Source organism: Diceros bicornis, chromosome 11 (genome assembly GCF_020826845.1).
Source record: "Diceros bicornis minor isolate mBicDic1 chromosome 11, mDicBic1.mat.cur, whole genome shotgun sequence".
NCBI classification, from domain to species: Eukaryota; Metazoa; Chordata; class Mammalia; order Perissodactyla; family Rhinocerotidae; genus Diceros; species Diceros bicornis.
The window spans coordinates 15,498,389-15,521,344 of record NC_080750.1 but is presented as its reverse complement, the minus strand read 5'-3'; the positions used below and the strand labels follow the sequence as shown (position 1 = coordinate 15,521,344).

General features: G+C 35.9%; 1 protein-coding gene across 10 annotated transcripts in view; it reads right to left on the bottom strand.

Annotated features, from left to right (window-relative positions):
• Positions 1–22,956, bottom strand: part of BLTP1 (bridge-like lipid transfer protein family member 1) — a 198,385-nt gene that overhangs the window by 103,253 nt on the left and 72,176 nt on the right. For 9 of the 10 annotated variants that reach the window (XM_058549998.1, XM_058550005.1, XM_058550000.1 and 6 more), the window contains 9 exons: positions 19,839–20,018; positions 17,667–17,795; positions 15,516–15,635; positions 14,264–14,544; positions 8,535–8,785; positions 5,283–5,541; positions 3,258–4,095; positions 728–798; positions 38–211 (listed from right to left, as the gene is read on the bottom strand). In XM_058549998.1, coding sequence (XP_058405981.1) covers positions 38–211; positions 728–798; positions 3,258–4,095; positions 5,283–5,541; positions 8,535–8,785; positions 14,264–14,544; positions 15,516–15,635; positions 17,667–17,795; positions 19,839–20,018 — 2,303 coding nt within the window. The remainder of the gene's footprint in view (positions 1–37; positions 212–727; positions 799–3,257; positions 4,096–5,282; positions 5,542–8,534; positions 8,786–14,263; positions 14,545–15,515; positions 15,636–17,666; positions 17,796–19,838; positions 20,019–22,956) is intronic. The other variant, XM_058550002.1, reaches the window with a different exon arrangement.

Genomic DNA, 22,956 nt, shown 5'->3' with positions numbered 1-22,956 from the left:
TTTATAAAATAGTTATATTTTTAGACAAAATTAATACCTGTCTAAAGCTTCAGCCACCAGAGGAGTCAGAACAATATCAACCGTTCCTTTTACTTCAACTATGGCTGTTGTCCTGGTCTGAGAGACTGGTTGATTCAGGGTCCACTCTTCTGTTAATGTTTCATCATCTGTGTTATCAACAGCTTTCTTTTCCAGAGGAGTATATGGTGTACTATACAATTTAACAGGTATATATTAAAAGACTATGAAAAAGAATAGAAATTGGAGGTTCCTTGAGATGAGTGACCACTTAAACCCACATTTATTTCATGGAATTGGACTAGATATTTTATATCCCAAATACTTTTCAAAGACAGGACAAATAAGGTACTAAAATGCATACTGATAAAAAATGGTTAATACATCAAATGAGAAAAAATTTTTTGATATATTTACTTGATGGGACTTTTCCAAAATATGAAAACTACAGTACTGAATTCTCGTTAGTTCCCAATTTTGATATGCCAAGTTATGGCGTGCATAGTATGTCTAAGAGAAATGCTACTGATTGCTTACTAATGTAGGCAAAGCCATAACAGACAACAGAGTTGAATTATTTGGAGTAATTTATTCATAAAATAAAGTCTACAGTGAAGTAAAGAATTGTTATTCCTCAGAATAAACTCTACCTATCTCATAATCAAGAAAGACTGACTTTAAACTTCAAAATTACGTAATTTTTACTTACTTTGAAGTTGATCCTGAAAATTGCATTCCTCTGTCTAGCAAAGAATTAGCTGTGAGCCCCTGTTTGATAACCTGGAATAATATAAAACATTACTTATAGTCTAGAATTTTAATATTAATTATTCTCTAATTGTATGCTATTGATTGATATTTGTGAATACACAGATTACCTTGTTAATATGATTCTGATATATACGATACAAATATTTGACAAATTGAGAAAATATTCAATTGGCAATTGCATTTTCTGTTTATTCAGACAAATGACAGGACAGGGCTGTAAGGTTTTAGCAGAGTAAAAGACTATACACAGAAAGCTTAAAAGCAAGTGCTTCACACGTCCTTCCTCAGCATACCTTTTCAAATTGAGCTTTTCTTAAGCTAATTTTACAGTCTTCCAGCACAATCAACTTTTAAGTGGGAAAAGAGTCCTAGCTATATAGGAAAAGCTAGATTGTATTTTATATCCATAAGACAAAATAAATAAGGCACTTGAATAATCAAACTGAATATTTAAATGCTAGCCAGTTATTTAGATTTAAGAGAGAAAAATAACTTTCTTACTTCCTATGCTCTATTTTTGAAGTTGTCTGAAGAGATGAATTCCTTGACTTATTTTCTCCAGAGATTTGACAGCCTAATCAAACTAGAAAGATTTATCGAAAATACTAAAATAACTCAAACCTCTCAGGTACTATACTGCACAGCAAGTACCATAACAGTTTTATACTGGAAAATTCATACCAACATATTTTCACAGGGAATAAAGAGAATTCTTTGAAATCTTAGCATGAGCAATTTATCTTGGGAAAGATTAAGAAATGGGCACAACCTTAAAATCAAAACTTTGTAAGTGTCACTAATGTTTCTTCTTCCTTCAATACATATTACTCAAAAGCATATTTGTATGTAAGGATATTCAACTCCCTGGATCACATTTCTACCGTTACTTAAGCCCGAGCCCGTCATCTCTTGCACAAACTGCTGCACCAGCCACCTAAGGGATCATCCCACTTCCTCTCTTGCTTAATTACAACTGAATTCCACTTAAGTAGCCAAAGTACATGAGATCACATCACATTTCCTTAAAGTTCTCACGAGTTTCCCAATGAAATTAAAATAAAATTCAAACTACTGATACTCTGGTCTACAAGTCCTTAATGATCTGCCCTTGTTTAGGTCTCTAGCTTCATTATGAGCAAGTCTCCTTGCAAACCCACTATGTCTCATATACACTGATTTCTTTCCCACTCTAGAACTTTAGCAAGGCTGATGCCTGTGCCTGAATGTAGTGCCCCTGGGTCTTCTGATCCTCAATTCTTCCTCATTCTTAAAAGTTTCAGTTTAAATACTACCTCCTCAGATACATCTTTCACGTCAATACGATCTAGGGCGCTCCACCCCACATTATTCTCTATCCCAGCATCCTTCGATTATCTTCATAAGACTCTTCTCAATTTGTATCATATACTTACCTGTTTATTAACAGCCTGTCTCCAACCCCTCAACTATAAGCTCCAGGCCCATTTCCCTCATCTATGTACATCAAATGCCTGGCACCCAGTAGTATATAACAAATACTTGAATTAAGAATGAATAGGGCCGGCCCAGTGGCGCAAGCGGTTAAGTGCGCGTGCTCTGCAGTGGCGGCCCAGGGTTCACCAGTTTGGATCCCGGGCGCACACCGACGCACCGCTTGTTAAGCCATGCTGTGACAGCGTCCCATATAAGGTAGAGGAAGATGGTCACGGATGTTAGCTCAGGGCCAATCTGCCTCAAGAAAAAAGGGGAGGATTGGCATCAGATTTTAGCTCAGGGCTAGTCCTCCTTACAAAAAGAAAAAAAAGAATGAATAAATTAACATTTAGACACTTTAAATAAGTGTATATGTATAGGTAAGTATACACCACATATGATTCCTGAACATTGTTAATCAGTTGCATAAGCTTTTACATGCTTAGTTTTGGTCTTTAAAATCACAAAATTTCTTATAAATTTATAAAAATAGTTTTCATATTAGCTATTATCACTAAATTTATTTTGACATATTTTTAGCTTTCCTAAAAAAAGCTATTTACAGAATACATTACAGGAAATGGACAATAACCAATTCATACTAAATTGTAAGATCTCAAACGTCAAGTGAGTGGAATTGGATTTGCATAGAAGCAGTTATGGATTAGTAGAAAGAATACCAACTACTAAAAACAATTTCAAAATTTTATTTTTAAGACAGAAAATATGAATTCAGAGACTTGATCCTAATCTTAGCGTATAATGTAGACAGAGATTAAATGTTAATTGACGAACATCGTGACAATCGAATCTGAAACTATTCCTCAATTTGATATGCTTAAATTTATAACACCTACCAATAACTCTGAGACCTACTGTAATAGAGGAAGCCATAACTTCAGAAATTCTATCTTTCAGAAAGATAGCTAAAGTGACTGAGAGTAATTTTAAAAACATCTTAAAAATCTATTTTTCTAAATAAATATATCAGTGGAAACTAATAATTTGGTTTATACCTTAAAAGTTGGAACAGAAAGCTGTTCAAACGACGATGAACTTTCTTCACTGGTTGGTGTATCCAGATCGAGTGGACGATGCAATGAGGACTTAGAGGTTCTTTTGTTGGCTGGGTGCTTCACTGACCAATTAATTACCTGAAACTGAGTAAGGTAAGCCTGATAACAATTCATCACAGGTTGTTGAGAAGTTATCTGTTCGCTCTCTACTGTTTTCTCACTTTCTACAACATACAGATGTTCTATAACTTCGTCTTCTCCACCTAACGCAGAAACAAATGAAGCCTGGGAAGGATGAGTTTTGAATGGCAGAGTTCGGGGATCCTGAATGCTTTCTCCATGGCCAGTAAGTGGTCCTTCTACACTGTGATATATGGAACCCCTACTGTAGTCAACTTGCTGGGTTTGTTTTTTCTTCTTTTTTCTACCTGGATAAGTTCCAGGGCCTTCATCACTGCTAATGGGCTCAAATTCTTCAGCTGCAGAAAAGTAGGCTTCACTATCAGCCATTGACATGCTGGAATCCATTGATCGATACTGATGAAATGAATTAGAGTCTGCTGATGGTGTGTACGGGAATGAACCAAAACTTCTTCTCTGCTTTGGTGAGTCTAGTACATTCTCATCACTTCGGGAAACATCACTACTAAACTGGACTCCAACTGTAACAGGCTGCTTGTCCCCATAAAAAGCAGCAGTAAGGCTCTTGGTGCTTCCAAGTCGAGTAGAACAAACAGAGGCTTGTCGTTTCAAGGGAGACCTCAGAGGAGACTGACCTACTGACTTATCCTGAGTATTAGGAGACACAGGGTTGTTTCCCGAAATTTCTGTAGGAATACTAAACAGAAAGCGAAGCTATTACCATTTACTGTACATCATATAATTTACTCTAAGTATAACCAGAAGTACTTATAAAATCCTTTTAGTAATTTTAATCATTTATTTTACAAATAAAGGAAAATATAAAATTTTACAATAAAACATCCATACAAAGCAGCAAAACAGCACAATATGTGTTCATATCCCATATAATTCCCCCCCCCAAAAATTGAGGCAGCCTAAAACACAAAACTTTAAAAAACCCAGAGTATAATCTTCTATCCACAATCCATGAACACTAATGCATTTATAAGGGGTTTTTTTTCCCCATATCCTCTAAAATCTTGTCCAACAAAATATACCAGGGGGCTTTGATAAATGAGAGGGATTTAAGGAGAGGAAGAAGTCATAGATAACCCCAATATTTCTGACTTTGGTAACGGATGCAGAAGTGCCATCTACTGAGGCAGAACAAGTTGAGTATGACAGGCACAAGGTCATTTTTCATATGTTGAGTTTGACGTCTCCATGAAACATTCAAGTAGAAATATCAATAAGGTAGGTGGGCTTACAGGGACAAAGGTTTTGGTTGGAGTTTTACATTTAAAAGATGTTAACTATAGATCATAATTGAAGCCAAATAGTTATTGAGACTGTCTAGGGAAATAGTATACAGTCAGTGGAGAAAAGCGTACAGAGGAGAATCCTGAGGGATAAAAACATTTAACAAATGGCAGGCTGTAAGAGGCAGAGAAAGAAGAAAGAGAGGGAAAAATGGAGGACATGGAAATAGAGACAGAAGGAATAGCTAAGGAGGTGGGAGGAAAATCTGCAACGTGCTATCAAATCAAGAGGAAAGTGTGTTTCAATAAATGAGGAGTCAAGGAGCCAACAGGAAGATGAAAAACTATTCACCAGACCGGAAGGATAATATCCAAACACTAACAATGGTTCACTCTGAGTGGTGGGATGACAAGAAATATTTATTTTCATTATACTTCTCTGTATTTACCTAATATCTGGAAATGAATATATATTACTTTTATAATCATAAAAATAGCAAATGGACATTTAAAAATATGTTCAAGAGGAGTAAAAAAAATTTCTACAGTGGGTAAGTTGAGAGGAAAGAAGTTTTCCTTGCCACAACGTTAAACAATTATAATCCTATTATGATCAGGTTTCTAAATCTAATTGAATACTCACCTTGCTTGGCCATCATCTTTTTTCGTACCATGCAAGAATTCTTTTTGAACCAAATGGTCATCAGCAATAGAAGAGGGACTTTCCTTTTCACCTGCCAGTAAAGGCTGTGCAGCACTAGAACTACTAGTCTCTTCTGAGGAAGAGGATGAGCTATGAGATCGTAGTGGTACTTGAAGACTAAGGTGCTGAGTTTTTCTCTCTACTTCTATTCCCACTGATTTGTTTTCCCATTCTTTCCTCTTCATGCCATTCACATTACCTAAACGAACAAAAAAGTAGGTTACGTGAACATAATTTCAAAAGCAATTTATGAAAAATATGACAACTTAATTCAATTCCCTGTTTTTAAGTATAATCATTTTTAAAAAGCCTAAGTATCTAATTTCACATAGCAATATGCTAAACATCATACAAAGATATCCCATTAAGTATGGATCCAGAGTCCACAGTGAATTTTTTGTTCTTTTTTTTAACCTTTTGAAAAATTTCAAACTTATAGGAAACTTTTAAGAATAGTATGAAGCCATGATGTATCTTTTACTCGGAATTACCTATTTTAAACATTTTGTCCCATTTGCTCTATTTATATATAATACAAATAATATTTTTTGAACCATCTGAGAGTAATTTACAGACACTGTGGCCTTTTACCCTAGATACTTAAATGTTTATTTCCCGAGAATAAGACATAACCACTGTATAGTCATCAACTCCATAAATTTAATATTTATACAACATTGCCATCTAATCTACTATGTGCTTTCCAATTTTCTCAGTTGACTCAATGATGTCCTTTAAAGCACTTTCACACCCTCCAGTACAGGACCCAATCTAGGATCATATATTATTGCATTTGGTTGTCATGTCTTCTTTAATCTGGAACATTTCCTCAGCCTTTTACAAGAGCCCTGTGATGTTAAGTAATTGGGAGGGGGGGATAAAAGGAGAGTTACATAGCTGTCCAGATCCAAAAAATAACTCTTGCCCAACTTTCCCTCTCCTCTAGCCATCCCTGTGCTACCCAAGATGAGGAACCTGCTAGTAGGAGAAAACATCTCCCCAAGCAGAATGTAGTTCTAGACAGAATTTAAGGGATAAGAAGACTTAAGAACTTACAATGTAATATTATTTGCTTCTACTACCACAAATGTAAAAATCAGAACAAAAGTCAAAAAAAAAATGGGTTTGATTCACTTCTAAGTGATACGAAACTAGTGTTCACTGACCTTCCAAGGAAATCCTTAGTTCTACCAATATGTCTTCCTTGATTCTATCCTGACATATCTATATATCTATACTCGGTTTCCGGACAACTCGACAATCAGAAAGTCAGATACTTACGCAGGGGCTAATTTCAATCTTCCCTGGACAAGAAACTTATGGTAATTTACCAAGTACAACTCACTCTTGAGAGAATCACTAGGAGGTATAGACACTCCTTATTATACATTATAAGAATTATAATGAGCTTTGCTTTGTTCACTGTTAGAGAGAGAATTTGCTATTTTTGAGCTTTTATACCATGTGTAAATTCCCTCTTCCCTGAGTTTGTGATGGCTAAATTTTGATCTGTGAATCAGAAAATCACGCCAAGTCTTTATAATTAGCATGAGCGGTAGTACGGTGGAAAGACCACTAACGTGGCTTCCATGGCCCTAATTCTAGTTTCTGCTCAGCCATACACTTAGCTGTATGACTTCATGCAACTCAGTCTCAGTGATGAGCCTCAGTTTCTTAACTATAAATAAGGATAATATGCAACTCACACGGTAGCTTGGGGACTAAATGAGAAAACCTTTAAAGATAAACATTATTCAGGGGCCGGCCCGTGGCTTAGCGGTTAAGTGCGTGCACTCCGCTGCTGGCGGCCCTGGTTCGGATCCCGGGCGCGCACCGACGCACCGCTTCTCCAGCCATGCTGAGGCCGTGTCCCACATACAGCAACTAGCAGGATGTGCATCTACGACGTACAACTATCTACTGGGGCTTTGGGGGAAAAAAAAAAAAAGGAGCAGGATTGGCAATAGATGTTAGCTCAGAGCTGGTCTTCCTCAGCAAAAAGAGGAGGATTAGCATGGATGTTAGCTCAGGGCTGATCTTCCTCACACACACACAAAAAAAACGATAAACATTATTGAAATGTAAAAAAGTAATATAAGAAAAGAGCTAAGTTAAACTTTATTTAGGATCTTTCTTATCCTTTAAGTGAAGAAGTTTTGGTGTTTGCTGATTTTATAATATAATCTGCTCTTATTCTAGTAAAACTGCTCAAGTTAAACAACCTTAAAACAACATGTACACACTTACGTATTATATTCAGTGAAAAAATCATTTAAACAGGAATTTGGCATATGTAGTCCAGCTCTTTCCTCTAAGAGCTCCTGATACGTGAGAAATAAATCCAATAAACTCTTAAAGTTTAACGTATTTCTTTCCTATCTTTGTTTGCCTGCTGACAAAAGGCCGTACTAAGTTAATGTTTTTGAATGGATCAAGGGAAAAAGGCTAAATATTGGTGAAATATTAAGACTTTTCTACATTTCACTTCTTGACAGTATGGCAACTTAAGCAGTAAATATTGCATTTAATTGCAGGAACATACAACTAAGAAACCCAAAGGAAAATCCATTTCTGAAGTCTTTAGAGAAAAGACCTCAAATCTAAATCAAATGTACTTAAAGCCATCATTCACTGCTCATACCAAAATCATGTATTTGCAAAGTTATCCTACAGGCTTTAAGGAAAGACCACATTTCTCTTCTTGACACGTTCAATTTTAGTGATGAGGAGAATATTTTACAAAAATATTTGATAACACAGGGGCCAATAGTATAAGTGTCAGTATACTATATAATATAAATATAATATAGTATATAGTATAAATAAGCTGGCAAAACAACTGTTACTTTGAAGCACAGTTATCCCTAAGAATATCCCTGGAAGCTGGGTTCTAGGAAAATGATATATAAGGAAATATTTAGAATAAGCTTGGCTAGGAAAATCACCCATGTCAACAATAGGAGATCTGCAGTGTGGACCCACTTTTGCCTTGTATAACAATGAAAACCTCACTAGTCTTATCTGGCTTTAGTTACATCACCTGTAAAACAAAGGCAGATTATACTGAACCCTATTTATAAGACTTCTCAAAAAATTGAGTTGAACTAAGCAACACTGAACTTCTCCCAGAATGGCATAGGTATAAAGATAATAAAAGATTAGCACAAGTGACAAAATAACACATCTTATTACCATCTACAATTTTGGGAATTTCTTTAGTAATAATCCATTCTCCAGGATGTAGCAGAGACTGTCCATAATACATATCAGACTCTGCACTCGTGCTTGAAAATGCAGAGCTACTGGAAGGTGTCAACTCTTCAAGTTTGAAGAAATCTAGGCCAGTTACTGTGCCACCAAAGAATCTGCAGCCACCGAGACAACCACACTTGTTCCTACACCTCTTATTCTTCAGGGTATCGTCTGGCCATAGAAACCACAACCTAAACAGAACCCAAAACAAAACAAACAAAAAAAATAACATAACAAAAACTCATTAAGAAATGAAAAACTTTTTTGCAGCTAATTAAATATAAGTTAATTGTTAACATTTTTAAAAGACAAGGCAAACACAAACACAAAGGTTTATTTTTACTGTGGTATGTCTTTTTAATCATGTTGACATTCCAAAACAAAGAAACAAACAGTTTCACTATGGTAAGTGAGAAGGAAATAAGTAGAAACAAGAAGCGAGAGAGAGCATACACTAAAAACACCAAAAACCAAAGAGCCAAAAAGAAGCAAATATAAAAATCAAACATTTAAACCCAGTTTAAAAACAGCAGTAAACATTCTCAAAAGGACTAAAAGTTTTAAACAATCGAAAAAAATGGACAAAACTATTAGTATAGATTATGCTTAACAGATAATTTATTTACTTTAGCATTTCAAAGTCTATTTCACATGGCAAATTTAATACACCAAAATATTATAAATATGGGGCCAGTAAGAAATCATTTCTCAATAAAATCAAAATAATGTGCCATTTTATATTTTAGAGAAAAAATTGTAATAATTTTGTAATAAGGATTCTAAATTAAGTATAAAGAATTAAGACAAGAGAAAATGTATGCAAAATTCTTCAGGCTCTGTGAGTGACCCACACACAAATCTGTCAGTATTTATTAACATCCCTGCTTTTTGAAAAAATATTATAAAATACAAATCTGGGAGATATATCTTTATTCCTTTTTTTACCCTAAATAATAAAACCACCTCAGATTCACAGTCCATTTTTCTAAGCATTTTCACATGCATTATCTCATTGGATCTTCAGGGCCCTCACAGGAAGACAGAATGTATTACCATTTTCATTTTCCATTCATTCATTTATATTTCTTGAACATATCTATTACGTGTGCAGTATCGTGCTAGGCAAAACTGACAGTCTTATCCATACGAAGTTTACAGTATAGAGGCAAATACAGGCCACAAACAAGAATATCTAATCATAAATTATAATAAATGTTCTGAGGTAAAGAACAAGGTGTTGTGACAAAGAAAATGGAAGCTTTCAAAAAGTAATATTTGAGATGTGAAAGATGAGATGGAATGAATATATCAAATTAGAAGTGGAACATCAGTCTAGAGAAGTCAGAGGGAAAAATATGTGAGAAACTCTTAGGATGAGGGAGAATTTGAGGTATCATTTCAATAAGATGTTATCAATTTCAAATAACTTCTCTATTTTAAATTATTAAGATTTAGTCATTTGGCAAAAATATTTTAAAGCACTATCAAAATAAAGACCTTATATATCCCGTAGAATTTTTTAGTTCATTTGTGCAGCAAAAAACTTAGCAGAATGTATGGCTTTGCCGTCATTTGGATGTGGGTTCAAATTCCTGCTATGCCACTTAATAATTCTAGGACTTTGGACAAGTCAGTTAACATTTCCTTTTTTTTTTTTTTAAAGATTTTATTTATTTATTTTTCCCCCCAAAGCTCCAGTAGATAGTTGTATGTCATAGCTGCACATCCTTCTAGTTGCTGTATGTGGGACACGGCCTCAGCATGGCAGGAGAAGCGGTGTGTCGGTGCGCGCCCGGGATCCGAACCAGGGCCGCCAGCAGCGGAGCGTGCGCAGTTAACCGCTAAGCCACGGGGCCGGCCCTCAGTTAACATTTCTAAGCCTCAGTTTCCACCTCTGTAAAATGACGGTCTGATAAATCTAATAAGGTTGTTGTGAGGATTAAACGGTATAACATATGTAAAGCACCTGATGCAAAATCTGGAATTCAGAAGCTGCACAACAAACGTAAGCTCCCCTTCCCTATCTTTATATAATCCAATGCACTACAGTTATGCATTGCTTAACAACGGGGATACATTCTGAGAAATGTGTCATTAGGTGATTTCGTGGTTCTGCAAACATCATAGAGTGTGCTTACGCAAACCTACATGGCATAGCCTACTACACACCTAGGCTATATGGTACTAATCTTATGAGACAACCATCGTATATGCGGTCCATCATTGACCAAAACGTCATTACACGGCGCATGACTGTAGTGCTCCACCCCCAGAGTTTCTAATTGAGGTCTGGGAAGGCCTGATTATGTAAATTTCTAACAAGTTCCAAGGAGATGTTGGTGCTGGTAGTTTGGGAACTATACTTTTCAGAAATACTAATCTAATGAAACTAATGGTCTGTGTGTCCAGTAACTTTTCCACGTGTATTGGAAATGCATATATCTACTCGTAAAAACTCCTGGGAAGCAAATATGCACAAAGGCAGCCAAAGCTGAAGGTCAATGATTTACTATATAGGGAGAGGCAATTCACCATGGGCCCTAAACATCTCTACCTGTTTTTGCTGGATATGCCAAGAATGCAAGGCTCTGACCAGGCCATTTCTCAGGGTTGTACTGGCAGTAAGTAACCTTAAGGGATAAGGTAATGTCTCACCCTGGAAAAGATCAGGCTTGCTTCCTCTTACTATAAAAGGAGAATCCCTAAGTTCAGTGTTCTCCTTCCACAATGCATCCCACTGTGTGCAGACATCCATCATGGGCGTTTTGTGTCACTGCCATGAGAATCACAGATAAGGTTGCCAGATTTAGTAAATAAAAGTAAGTTTGGGGGCCGGCCCAGTGGCATAAGCGGTTAAGTGCACACGCTCTGCTGCAGCGGCCCGGGGTTCACCGGTTCGGATACCCGGCGTGCACCGACACACCGCTTTGCAAGCCATGCTGTGGTGGTGGTCCATATAAAGTGGAGGAAGATGGGCATGGATATTAGCCTAGGGCCAGTCTTCCTCAGCAAAAAGAGGAGGATTGGCAGATGTTAGCTCAGGGCCGATCTTCCTCACAAAAAAACTAAATAAGTAGGTTTGTCCTATGCAATATGTGGGACATTCTTATACTAAAAAGTTATCTGTAGGGCCGGCTCCGTGGCTTAGCAGTTAAGTGCGCGCGCTCCACTACTGGCGGCCCAGGTTTGGATCCCGGGCGCGCACCGACGCACAGCTTCTCCGGCCATGCTGAGGCCGCGTCCCACATACAGCAACTAGAAGGATGTGCAGCTATGACATACAACTATCTACTGGGGATTTGGGGGGAAAAAAAAAGGAGGAGGATTGGCAATAGATGTTAGCTCAGAGCCGGTCTTCCTCAGCAAAAAGAGGAGGATTAGCATGGATGTTAGCTCAGGGCTGATCTTCCTCACAAAAAAAAATAAATAAAACTGTTTAAATAAAAAAAAAAGTTATCTGCAGTTTATCTGAAATTCAAATTTAACTGGGCATCCTGTATTTTATCCAGCAACCCCACTCGGAGGGCACAGGGAACCAATACAAACGCATACGACTCTGGCTACTGCTTTTGCTCTGAGTAATGAAGTCCTTTGTCTCTGACCCAGAATCCTGTGTCTTCTACCAGTACCCACGTAACTGTGGCAGGCTAACCTGTTAGCTTGTAAATAGGATAAAAGCCCATACTCTTCACAATACTTGACAAACCAGAGCACTGAAATCAACCTAAATGAGCCACCTGGAACAACCTGAATCATGCGGGGCCACCTCCCCAGCTTCGTCAGCACCCTGCTCTACCACCTGACCTAACCAGACACAGGCATTTTGTTCACATTAACTGGCCTCCTGAGCAATAATTAACAAAGTAATCAAAGTTTTTTTTAAACAATATTCTCCATAGATGAGCTTTCATCCTCATATTTACAAGATGTCAGTATCTTAAGTTAACTTAAAAGATTAATGTAAGCTCAATAAAAGTCGCATCGGAATTTTTTTTAACCGGAAAAAAATTTTTTTTAACTTTAGGGAAAATTAACAGATGAAAATATGCAAACACTTTGTGAAATGGAGAAATGAATACGTATTAGGTATAAACTTTTTCCACTGTATTTGAATAGACATTTGCAGAAAAATCTGTTTACATCCTTGGCTGGATTAGAGTTAAATTCGGGTGGATTAGAGTTATATGTTAAAAAAAAAAAAGGAATAGAAAAAAAAATGCAAGTGCCATCTGATGACTAGCAAAAAACGTTTTCTCACATTAGTACAAGAAATTACAAAGACTGACATATTTGAATACATAAAAATTAGTCTGCATATAAGATTAAAAAAATTAAAAGATGAAAATCTGCAAAATATTAGTGGTGATCTATAAAGAGCTCTTCAAAATTGGTAAGAAATACACCAAGATCCCAATAAATAAATGTACATAGAATACTAACAGGCAATTCACAAATGAGGAAATAAAAACAGCCAATAAATCTATGAAAAAAAGTATTAATCTCAGAAATAAAGAAATGCAAAATAAAACAGATACCACTTTTTAGTTTTATAAAACACTCAAAGGACAGCAAAAATGCAGTGAGATAGAGACTGTACTAAAAAGCCATTGAGAATATAAACTGAAATAACCTTTCTGGGAAATAAATTGGGAATGCTTATCAAAACTCTCAATTTTTAACACAGACATACCCCCTTTTACGGAAACTATAAGGAAATACCCAGAAAGTGTGGAAATAGATTTTATGTACAAAAGTGTTCCTCTTACTATTACTTAGAATGGGAAATCTAGAAACAATCTTTATGTTTAATATAAGAGCAATGGCTAAATAAAGTATAGTGTATCTTTTTGATGGTGTATTATCATTCATTTAAAAGGAACTTTATAAACTTTCTGTTCATGTGGGCAGAGGCTTAGGACGTAAGTTTAATACAAACATGCAGAATTTAAAAATGTAAATTGGGATGATTTCAAGTATAACAAAAATACACTAAAAATACTGGAAAGAAATATGACAAATTCAATGTTATAGGGTTATGATAATTATTTCCCTTTATTTCTTATAGTCTTCTCTATTCTTAAAATAAACTTATATTAACTTTATAATGGGGAAGACAGAGATGGAAAAAGTCATACTGATATTTTAAACGGAAAAGATTTAGTAAGAGGCTCTGGCAACTTTTTAAAAGGCAGATATAATCACTTCTTAAGGACCAATGAGAATAAGGTTAGGTACTCTTAGTCTTCCCTGCAGTTGTGAAGGCCTACACAAGGGTTTTGTAGAGTGCATGGTGATAGCAAAGGTGATTTCTAGGAATGAAGAACTGGAAGTGGAGGGCTGTGGGGAGAGAGGAAGGGAGGTAGCGCTTTTTACAACGTTATTTGGGACCAGGAATTCAAACTTGTTTCACTGTTGACATACATAATATGGGCTTAGAAATGCATCAAAAAATAATGTTATTTCCAGGAACCACATCATCACCAGAGATGAGATACAATGTATTTACTTAAATAACAGGTCCTTATATATTCATTGAGGTGTTCTCAGCACAACCAAATTAGGTCTTTATTTAAAATGTTCTTACTCCATTCCTAACAGAATTTCCTCTATAATTATCTAGTAATTTTCATCTGAACTTGAGACTATTACAATTCTTAAATTTCACTTACCTCTTAGTTCTGGCATCATGAGTTTCTAAGAAATGTCGTTGTGCTTCATGTTTAGCATGATGATCAGCAGCTAATGCAATATCAACAGTAATAAGTCCTAAATTGACTGACCCAGCTTCAAGCCAATAGGCCCTCCGTAGTACTGCAGGCTGAAGTCCCACTCTGGAATTATTCAATTGTTCAATGTACTGTCTCACTTGAAAATCCTGAATTGCAGCACTAATTCCTTCCCCAACCGACTGATTGTGGAGATTACAGTTTGCAACCCGAATCGCACCCATCTAAAGTTGAATGAAAAAAATGAAACAAAACTGTAGTTTCTTTATTTTTAAGCAACTTAGAATAAACTTAAGAATAGGTAATTATTTCAAATTGCATAAAATATAGAAGAAAGGAAAAGGAAAAAAGGGGAAAGGGAAATAGAAAACATAAAAGCAACAGAACAAAAATAGACATTCAACACCACCAACAAAAAGAGGATAAAAGGAGGGGCCGGCCTGGTGGCGTAGTGGTTAAGTTTGTGTGCTCCACTTTGGAGGCCCAGGGTTCGTCGGTTCGGATCCAGCACGGACCTACACAATGCTCATCAAGCCATGCTGTGGCGGCATCTCATATACAAAGTAGAGGAAGACTGGCACAGATGTTAGCTCAGGGACCATCTTCCTCAAGCAAAAAAGAGGAAGATGGGCAACAGATGTTAGCTCAGGGTCAATGTTCCTCATCAAAAAACAAAAAAACAAGAAGATAAAAGGAAAAGAACATAAGTCCAAAGGAAAATAAGAGAAGGAAGAAAGAAAAGTTGGAAGGGTAGTAAGTAATGAAATCACAGAATCCTAACAAGGCTGATTTTAAACAGTAACCCACAAAGCAGAGGTGGCAAACTAACGTTTTCAAGACCCAGGCAGGAAATGTAAATATAAAGCCTAAAGGCATTCAAAATCAAATCTTTCAAAAACATGACCAATTTACATCCTGGCCATAAAAGCAACCTACTAGTTTATATCCTCGCCATATAGCAATGTTACAGTAATTCAGTTAGAGTAAAAAAGTAGGGAAAGTACGCTTTAAAAAAATAATACTGGACGAGAACATGGAGGAGTAAAAAACAAAAAAAAAGAAGCTATTTCCTAGAATTTTGTAGTATTCTGTGAGATGACAAATTATAAACGTATGTCGTATTTCAAGAAATGGAGGCTAGGTTTGGTAAAAAGGAAAAAGAACTACATTGGCCAGGAAACAAATAAACGTGTACCTTTATATTTGTAGCACAGCCATGCTCCACAATATAAACATCAGCTCCATCAACTGCTAAACGAGTCATAGTATATTTCAAATCATCTGAAGTTGGACAAGGCCCAGGAATACAACTTAACTAAAATGAAAAAGCATTGAACATGCAATTCTTCACCATCAATTCATTATTTTGATACTTAAGTGTCCTTATTTAAATAAACAAACAAAATTCTGGTTACACGTGTATTTTAAAAAATCAGTCGGTTAAATTTCAATTTTTTATAATGATAAATGAAAACATCAGCAATTAAAGTCTTACCAATTAGAAAGCTAATCATAAGTAAACATGAACCATTTTCATCCAAAAGGGGCAAGTAGCAAGTCTAACTTGACAGAATACACATATAACTTGTTATTAAAACTCAGAAAGAATAGTCAGAGTAAGCTGATAAGCAAACAACGTCACAGGTTTATAAAAACTGTATAGGAGTTTTAAGCTGTAAGATTTCCTTATAAGTACTCCGAAAGTACACACACACACACGTATTTGTTTTTACACACGCTCACAAATACATCAACTGTAAATTTTATGATGACATCTAGGACAATCTGCACAAATTTAATTTTGTTTTACTCCTAAAACATAGATTTGGTCATGTTTAGGTTGGAAAAAAACATACATAACACCTACTTCAATGAACTTCTTGGGGAAACAAGAGCCCTGAGTAAATTACTGGCCCAGTAGCATGTAACTGCTCAGGAGTGGCAGAGCCAGGACTAAGATGCAGATGTCTTGCATTACAGTCAGTGCTCTATACTAATATATTTCCTCCATACAAAATCGACCTAAAAAAATCCTAATCTAAAATGACAGAAAGCATATCAGTGGTTGCATGGAATAGTGGCTGACTGCAAAGGGACACAAGGGAATTTTCTAAGGTGACAGAAATGTTCTAGACCTTCACTGGTGGTAATGGTTACACCAGTTTCTATATTTGCCAAAACAACTTTAAAAGGGTGAATTTATTGTCTGTAAATTATGCCTCAATAAAGTTGATTTTAAAAAATTTTAATGCAATATAAAAGCTTTGAGTCTAAAAAAAACAGAAGGGAGGAGAAGCCTACAAGCATGTGTGAATTATCTATAAGAAACTAACTGGTTGACAACGACTAAGGAACTAATTCCCTGGAGCCTGGCAATGTGTTTATAACAAGAAAAAATAATTTTATCATCAATTATACTGTTTCCTTTATTGTTGGTAAATAAGCATGGATTACAGAAGTTTTTGGACATAAAATTAAAACCAGGATGAATTATTTTCAATTTACAGTAATATAATAGCAAACAAATATAGTTTGTATAGCAAAAGAAAAGAAAAAGACACGTACACAAAAGAAACTAGAAAGAAAAACTAAACTGTTAACAATGGTTATCTCTGTGTTGTAGAATTAGGGTAAGTTATTTTTCTTTTTTGAAACTACCATGTTTTCCAGGTTTTCTGAAATGAGCATACTACCCTCCCCCACAAAAAATGCTCCCATCCTCAAATTCATAAGAAACAATATTTACTGCAAAATAAAACGCTGCATTGTTCATTGCCACTGCACAAGATTTTAGGGATTACCATCTACTTTTTACAACCCTTTTTACTTTTTAAGGGTACTGTAAATGACCCTTAGTGTAGGTAGTGCAATGTTGTGGAAAGTGCATAAAATTTGGAGTCAGGAAACTTGGCCAATGTCCAACATTGCTAATCACATTATAGGAGAACAGGTATGTTCCAGAGGGGTCTGCAAACAATGTCATGTAAGGGATTTAACCTTCTTCCTGCTTCAGTTTCTAAATCTTCCACATAAATATACAACCATATCCCAAAGAGTTAGTTAATAATGCAATAAGATATGTGTTAACAGTAATAATGTAAGAGATGATATAACTTTTATAGTATCTCCATTTATTTGTGAATGCATGTTTTAGTAATTACCTCATATTTTAGATACTTACAACTAAATAACAACTGGCTACGAATTTGCAAAATAATTTTATTAATTTAAGAAACTGAACTATAGTGTTTTAAATTACTATAGTGATTTAAAGCTGATATCTCAACCTTTCATTTTAAAAAATCCATAAATGTCCATAATACTGCTAACATATTTGTTAACATACCTTGGATTCACAGAACCGACGATCAATTCCATGCTGACATATCATTACTGATTTTGGTCTTTCCAGTTCATACTCCCGACATACCACATGAAAAACAAATGTCTGTCCCCACTCCAAGAGACAAGCCAGCTACAAATAAGCAGTGACCGAGTGACAGCACCATTAGCATTGTCAACAAGTGTTCAGAGTTCAAAAGCTTATCAAGAATATTAACACAGCTTGAAAGAACCCAAATGCTGTCTTATACCTGCTGCTACATGATCTACTTTTTAGCCCAAATCGTGATTTTTCTACCTTGACATCATTTATAAGCTTATATTACTTTTCAATTCTGAATGACAAAATGTATTGCCAAAAGGAAAATTCATTTCAATTGAAAAATTCAATTTCAGCAACTTCTAAAGCAAGTACTTTTCTTTAAGGTTATATCTTTCTCCTTATATGACTAACTGGAATTCTCTGCATAGAAAAGCACCTAAAATTCTCTACCTAATAATAAACCTAAATAAAGCTTTGATGTGAAATTTGTGAATATCTAATTATCATATTGAGCTATAATTTTGGAAAATCAGTTATTTTGAAAATTAAAGCACTTTTGTTATGTAAATAGAATAAGTAAACATATATCACTAAGTAAATATATATCAATTCTTCATTAAGTCTCGAGTTTAAAAAACCTTAATTTTATAATTGATCAGAGTTGTTAACAATAAACACACTGAGACATGGGTATACATGATATTATCCCTTCAAAAAAGTATATAATTTAAACTCTTGGAAAACATGAATTTCACTTTAAAAGCATACAAAGAATGTAATAAACATTAAAAGCACCTATGGATTCATGAATCTCACAGGAAACAGTGATGCCAAGATTCTAGTGAAGAAAGAGAAATGTTTCATCTTCTAGTAAGTGCAACTTATAAACACAGGAGATTCTAGCAATCCTTAAAGGAACTGTCCAGTCTTGTAGCGTCAGCATGGCTTTATTCCTTGCTTGTTGGGGAACAAGCTGTTTTGTTATACGCTTCAGTTTTTAGTTGTATATTTAGAGACAGGAAATGGCAGATAATAAGGACAGGATAGTTATGAGGCCAGTGAGCACTGAATATTTCCTTTCATTTATTTTTTTACATTCCATTATATATTCCTTTTCATCCATTTTTATATAAAATATCTCTTTTCAATTCTATTCATTTTCCTATTTCTAGAATCTTAATTTTTGCTGCCTTAAAACAATTTCTTTCAGATATACAAGGTACCTAGATTCTTTATTCACCTTCTTGTTGCTACTACCTACCTCTAAATTATGTTTCATATCCATTCTGTAGCTTTTTATTGAAATTGAGTATTTACATTTCTACCACATTCCAGTCTTTTGAAATGCCAAGATAAGCATGCATATTATCACAAATACGTGGCTCAACAGGTGAAATGTTACAGTAATATGGCTATTCAACTAAATGGCAATGGTTCATTTCTAGAACTAAATAATCCTTAAGGCCTCTGAGTCTTCTAAAGACTAAGTAGGATGGTGAAGGGAAGGGGCAATTTATCCAAAAGGATCACAACCAGCACTCTAGACTAGGTTTATTTACCAGTAAATTTGTTTTTATTTTTTTAAAACCAGTATCTACATCACTAACAACAGGTACAATGATGTTATCTTGCTTTGGGACATGACAAGTGAGGAACCATGCTACCCAATCCATAACATCATAAATGTTATTTTCAAATCCTACTTTAAAAATATACAAGAAAGCAAAGTTCTTAGAAAATTATTCTATATACTGGGAAAAGAACATTGTTCCAACAGTGGAGAGTCAGCTTTTATAATTTTAATAATACATAACTTGATTTCTAGAAGAGTTCTCATCCTAAGGTTTTCCCAAAGAATACTTGAAAGTATTATGTAGAACTATAAAACAATACACCCATCAATTTTACGTGGCTCAGAAAAGTGCAACTAGTCTCTCTAACTCATCTATTGCTAAGAAAATTCTGAATGGCAAGAATGACTTTCATCCAAAAAGTAAAGGGTATTCTGGCCATCAGAATGCCATTAGTGGAAACACAATGAACATTCAAATGGGCATACAACTTCCTCTTGGGGAGGTGGGTGAGTAGAGAAAAAAGAAAGTAAGTCAGGAGATAGTACTCTGAGAATCATACCTGGGGTGCTGTGACCTTAGCTGTAAGGCTTCCAGCCTGCACATCAATCAGCCATGCGTATTCTAAGGAATCACTTCCTAAAGGAAGACCTTCTGCTGAGAACATAGCATGTGCTCTCAGCTGGAGACCTGACAAATTGATGTGACCTTCCCTGAGTACTTCATCCACTGGGGGTCGCTGCTGAAAACAGTAACAATAAGACTGTTAAGAAGCACAAGCAAATTGTATTATAATTTCCGGTTGCTTTTTTTCCCCAGAGACAAACAGTAAAAACATGTTATCGGGAAAATAAGACTGCAGGATTCACAAGCTCCTAACACAACCTTGTACCGATAAAAGTAGTCTGAGTTAAGCTTCTGTAGTGACAATATCCACAAGAGCCCAACTGCAAAGCAAGAGAGCAAGGTCATGAAAAGAATGCAGATCTTGGGGCCAGCCCAGTGGCATAGTGGTTAAGCTCCCCCACTCCGCTTCAGCGGCCCAGGATTCAGAGGCGCAGATCCTGGGCGCACACTACACATCACTTTATCAAAGCCATGCTGTGGCGGCATCCCACGTACAAAATGAAGGAGGATGGGCATGGATGTTAGCTCAAGGCCAATCTTTCTCAGCAAAAAGAGGAAGATGGCAACGGATGTTAGCTCATGGCCAATCTTCCTCACACACACACACAAATCAATGCAGATCTCTGATTGTAACTGCCGTGATGAATAAAAAGAAACTAGTACTCTGACCGACAGGGAATGTAACAGGCCAATCTTTTGTGAGAAGACATGAATCATAAGATTAAAATATTAAAAAGAAGAAAATAAGAGAAGAACAAAGACCAAGACCCTAAAATGAAGAACTAGGGAAAAAAGCCATCTTCCATATAGATTTTGAGAACTATGTAAACATAAAAAGGATAGATTTATCTTACAGAGAATAATTACATACTCACTAACAAAAAGCAGCAAATATTTCAACAAGAAAATTTCTAAGACTTAGTCAAAAAGCTAAAGGATATGTCCTAAAATAGGGTATCTCATGGAACCCTAGTTCCACAGAATAAAGAAAAGTTTGGCAATGCCCTACCAATCAATCACCAATTTCTGTAGAATCTACCCCCCAATCTCTCACAAATGCATTGATCTTCTTCTATCTTCACTGCCAGCGTCCTGATCCAAGTAATACGGCTTCTTGCCAGGACCTCTGCAAAGCCTCCCAGCACTCACTTTTGCATCTCCTGCTCCACACTCTACAAAATGACCACAGAGATCTTTCTAAAAGGCAAACTTGACCGTGTTCTTGTCTCAAGACCATTGCATGCTACCAACGCCCCTCACACCTCTTCTTGAACACTTTTTACACTTGAAATTATTTATCTCAATTTTAATTCCCTCAATATTAATCTTCTCCACCAAGTTTATTTCTGTCTTGTTCACTATGTATCCCACTGCACCCAAGAGAGTGATCGCAAATGTAGATACTGCTGATTAAGTAACTATACAGATTTCTGCACAGCAAGTCTTCTCAAAGACTTCAATATACTAATCTACACTGAGACAGTTCACAGATATCTCCCAAGCTAATTTTACCAAAATGGTCTTTTTCGTGTGTGTTTGTGCAGGCCATCTTATAGGGTTAGTGTTCCTTGTTTTAAAACATTTGGGAAATGCATTCTTAAAAGAAATTTTTTTTAAGGATAAGAGCTAAATCTAAGTCGTAAGGAATTCTTAAAAGGAAATTTCAAGTTGTGACATAATAATAGTTCTAGAAGCTCTTCTGCTACATTTTTTATTTTATTTTCATCTAAGCTGTGACAGTATATAAAATCACCTAACTTCTCCAGACGTCAGTTCTCTTATATTTTATCTAAGGGGGTTGGGGAGGATGGTCAATAAAGATCTCTTCTGGCACTGAGATTCCATAATTCTTGGTACAAAATTTTTGATAGCTTTTTTTGAGCTCAAAAATACATGTGGATCTTGGCTTGTCCTACAAGTATAGCCTACCTAGTACACCAATAAAGATTATATTCTAAATTTTATTATGGCTCGCATTATGTTGTGGTTGAATTGTATCCCCTAAAAAGATATGTTCAAGTCCTAAGCCCAAATACCTGTTACTGTCACCTTATTTGGAATAGGCTCTTGGCAGATGCAATCAAGTTAAAATGAGGTTACAATGGATTAGGGCGGGCCCTAATCCAATGACTGGTGTCCTTGTAAGAGGAAAATCGGAACACACAGACACATGAAGAGAACAGCATGTGAAGACGGAAGCGGAGATTTGCGTGATGTGTCTACAAGACAAAGAATTCCAAGGACTCTTAGCAACCACAAAAGCTAGGAAGAGGCAAAGAAAGATCTTCTCCTACAGCCTTCAGAGAGAGCATGGCCCTGCTAACACCCTGATTTCAGACTTCTAGGCTCCAGAACTGAGAGAATAAATTTCTATTGTTTTAAGCCACTCAGCGTGGGGTACTTTGCTACAGCAGCCCTAGGAAACTAGTAACACATCATAAGATGATCATAAAGTAAAATGTATGGTTTCATAAGTTAGACACAATAATCTACCCATCAGCTTAGTTCCTTAACCTTGAAGCCCTGTGTTAAGACTAATGCTACCAAGAATAAGCAGCTACAGGTAAGTGACCCAGGACTAACCTTGAGGGCTAGTCACAGTGTGAAGCCTCCCACCATGAAAGAATATTAAATAGTAGAGAGACAAAGGAAGAAAAGATTTCTTAGGAATAGTCATACCAGCACTACAAACTGTAAGAAAGTTACGTAGGTATGGGAATTCCAACAGCTCTGTATATAGAGCATCCTTGTCTTTGGGGTGAATTATGAAGTGGTAACGATCTAGGAAACAAAATATCACCAGTACTTCTAACTATCACCTTGCTATCTTCACCCCATGAACTCCTTTTCTAATCACCAAATAAATCATACTTCATACTTCAATCTCTGTACAACTTTGTCAATAACTATACAATTTGGGATAATGTGAACTGTCATATTGAGCTCAGCAACATGTTTTTTATATCTGGTAAAGTTTTTTGAGAATGCAGTTATTAAAATAAATTTAAAGTGCAACCAGGTACTCATAAGAAACCAGAGATACTCATCCAAGA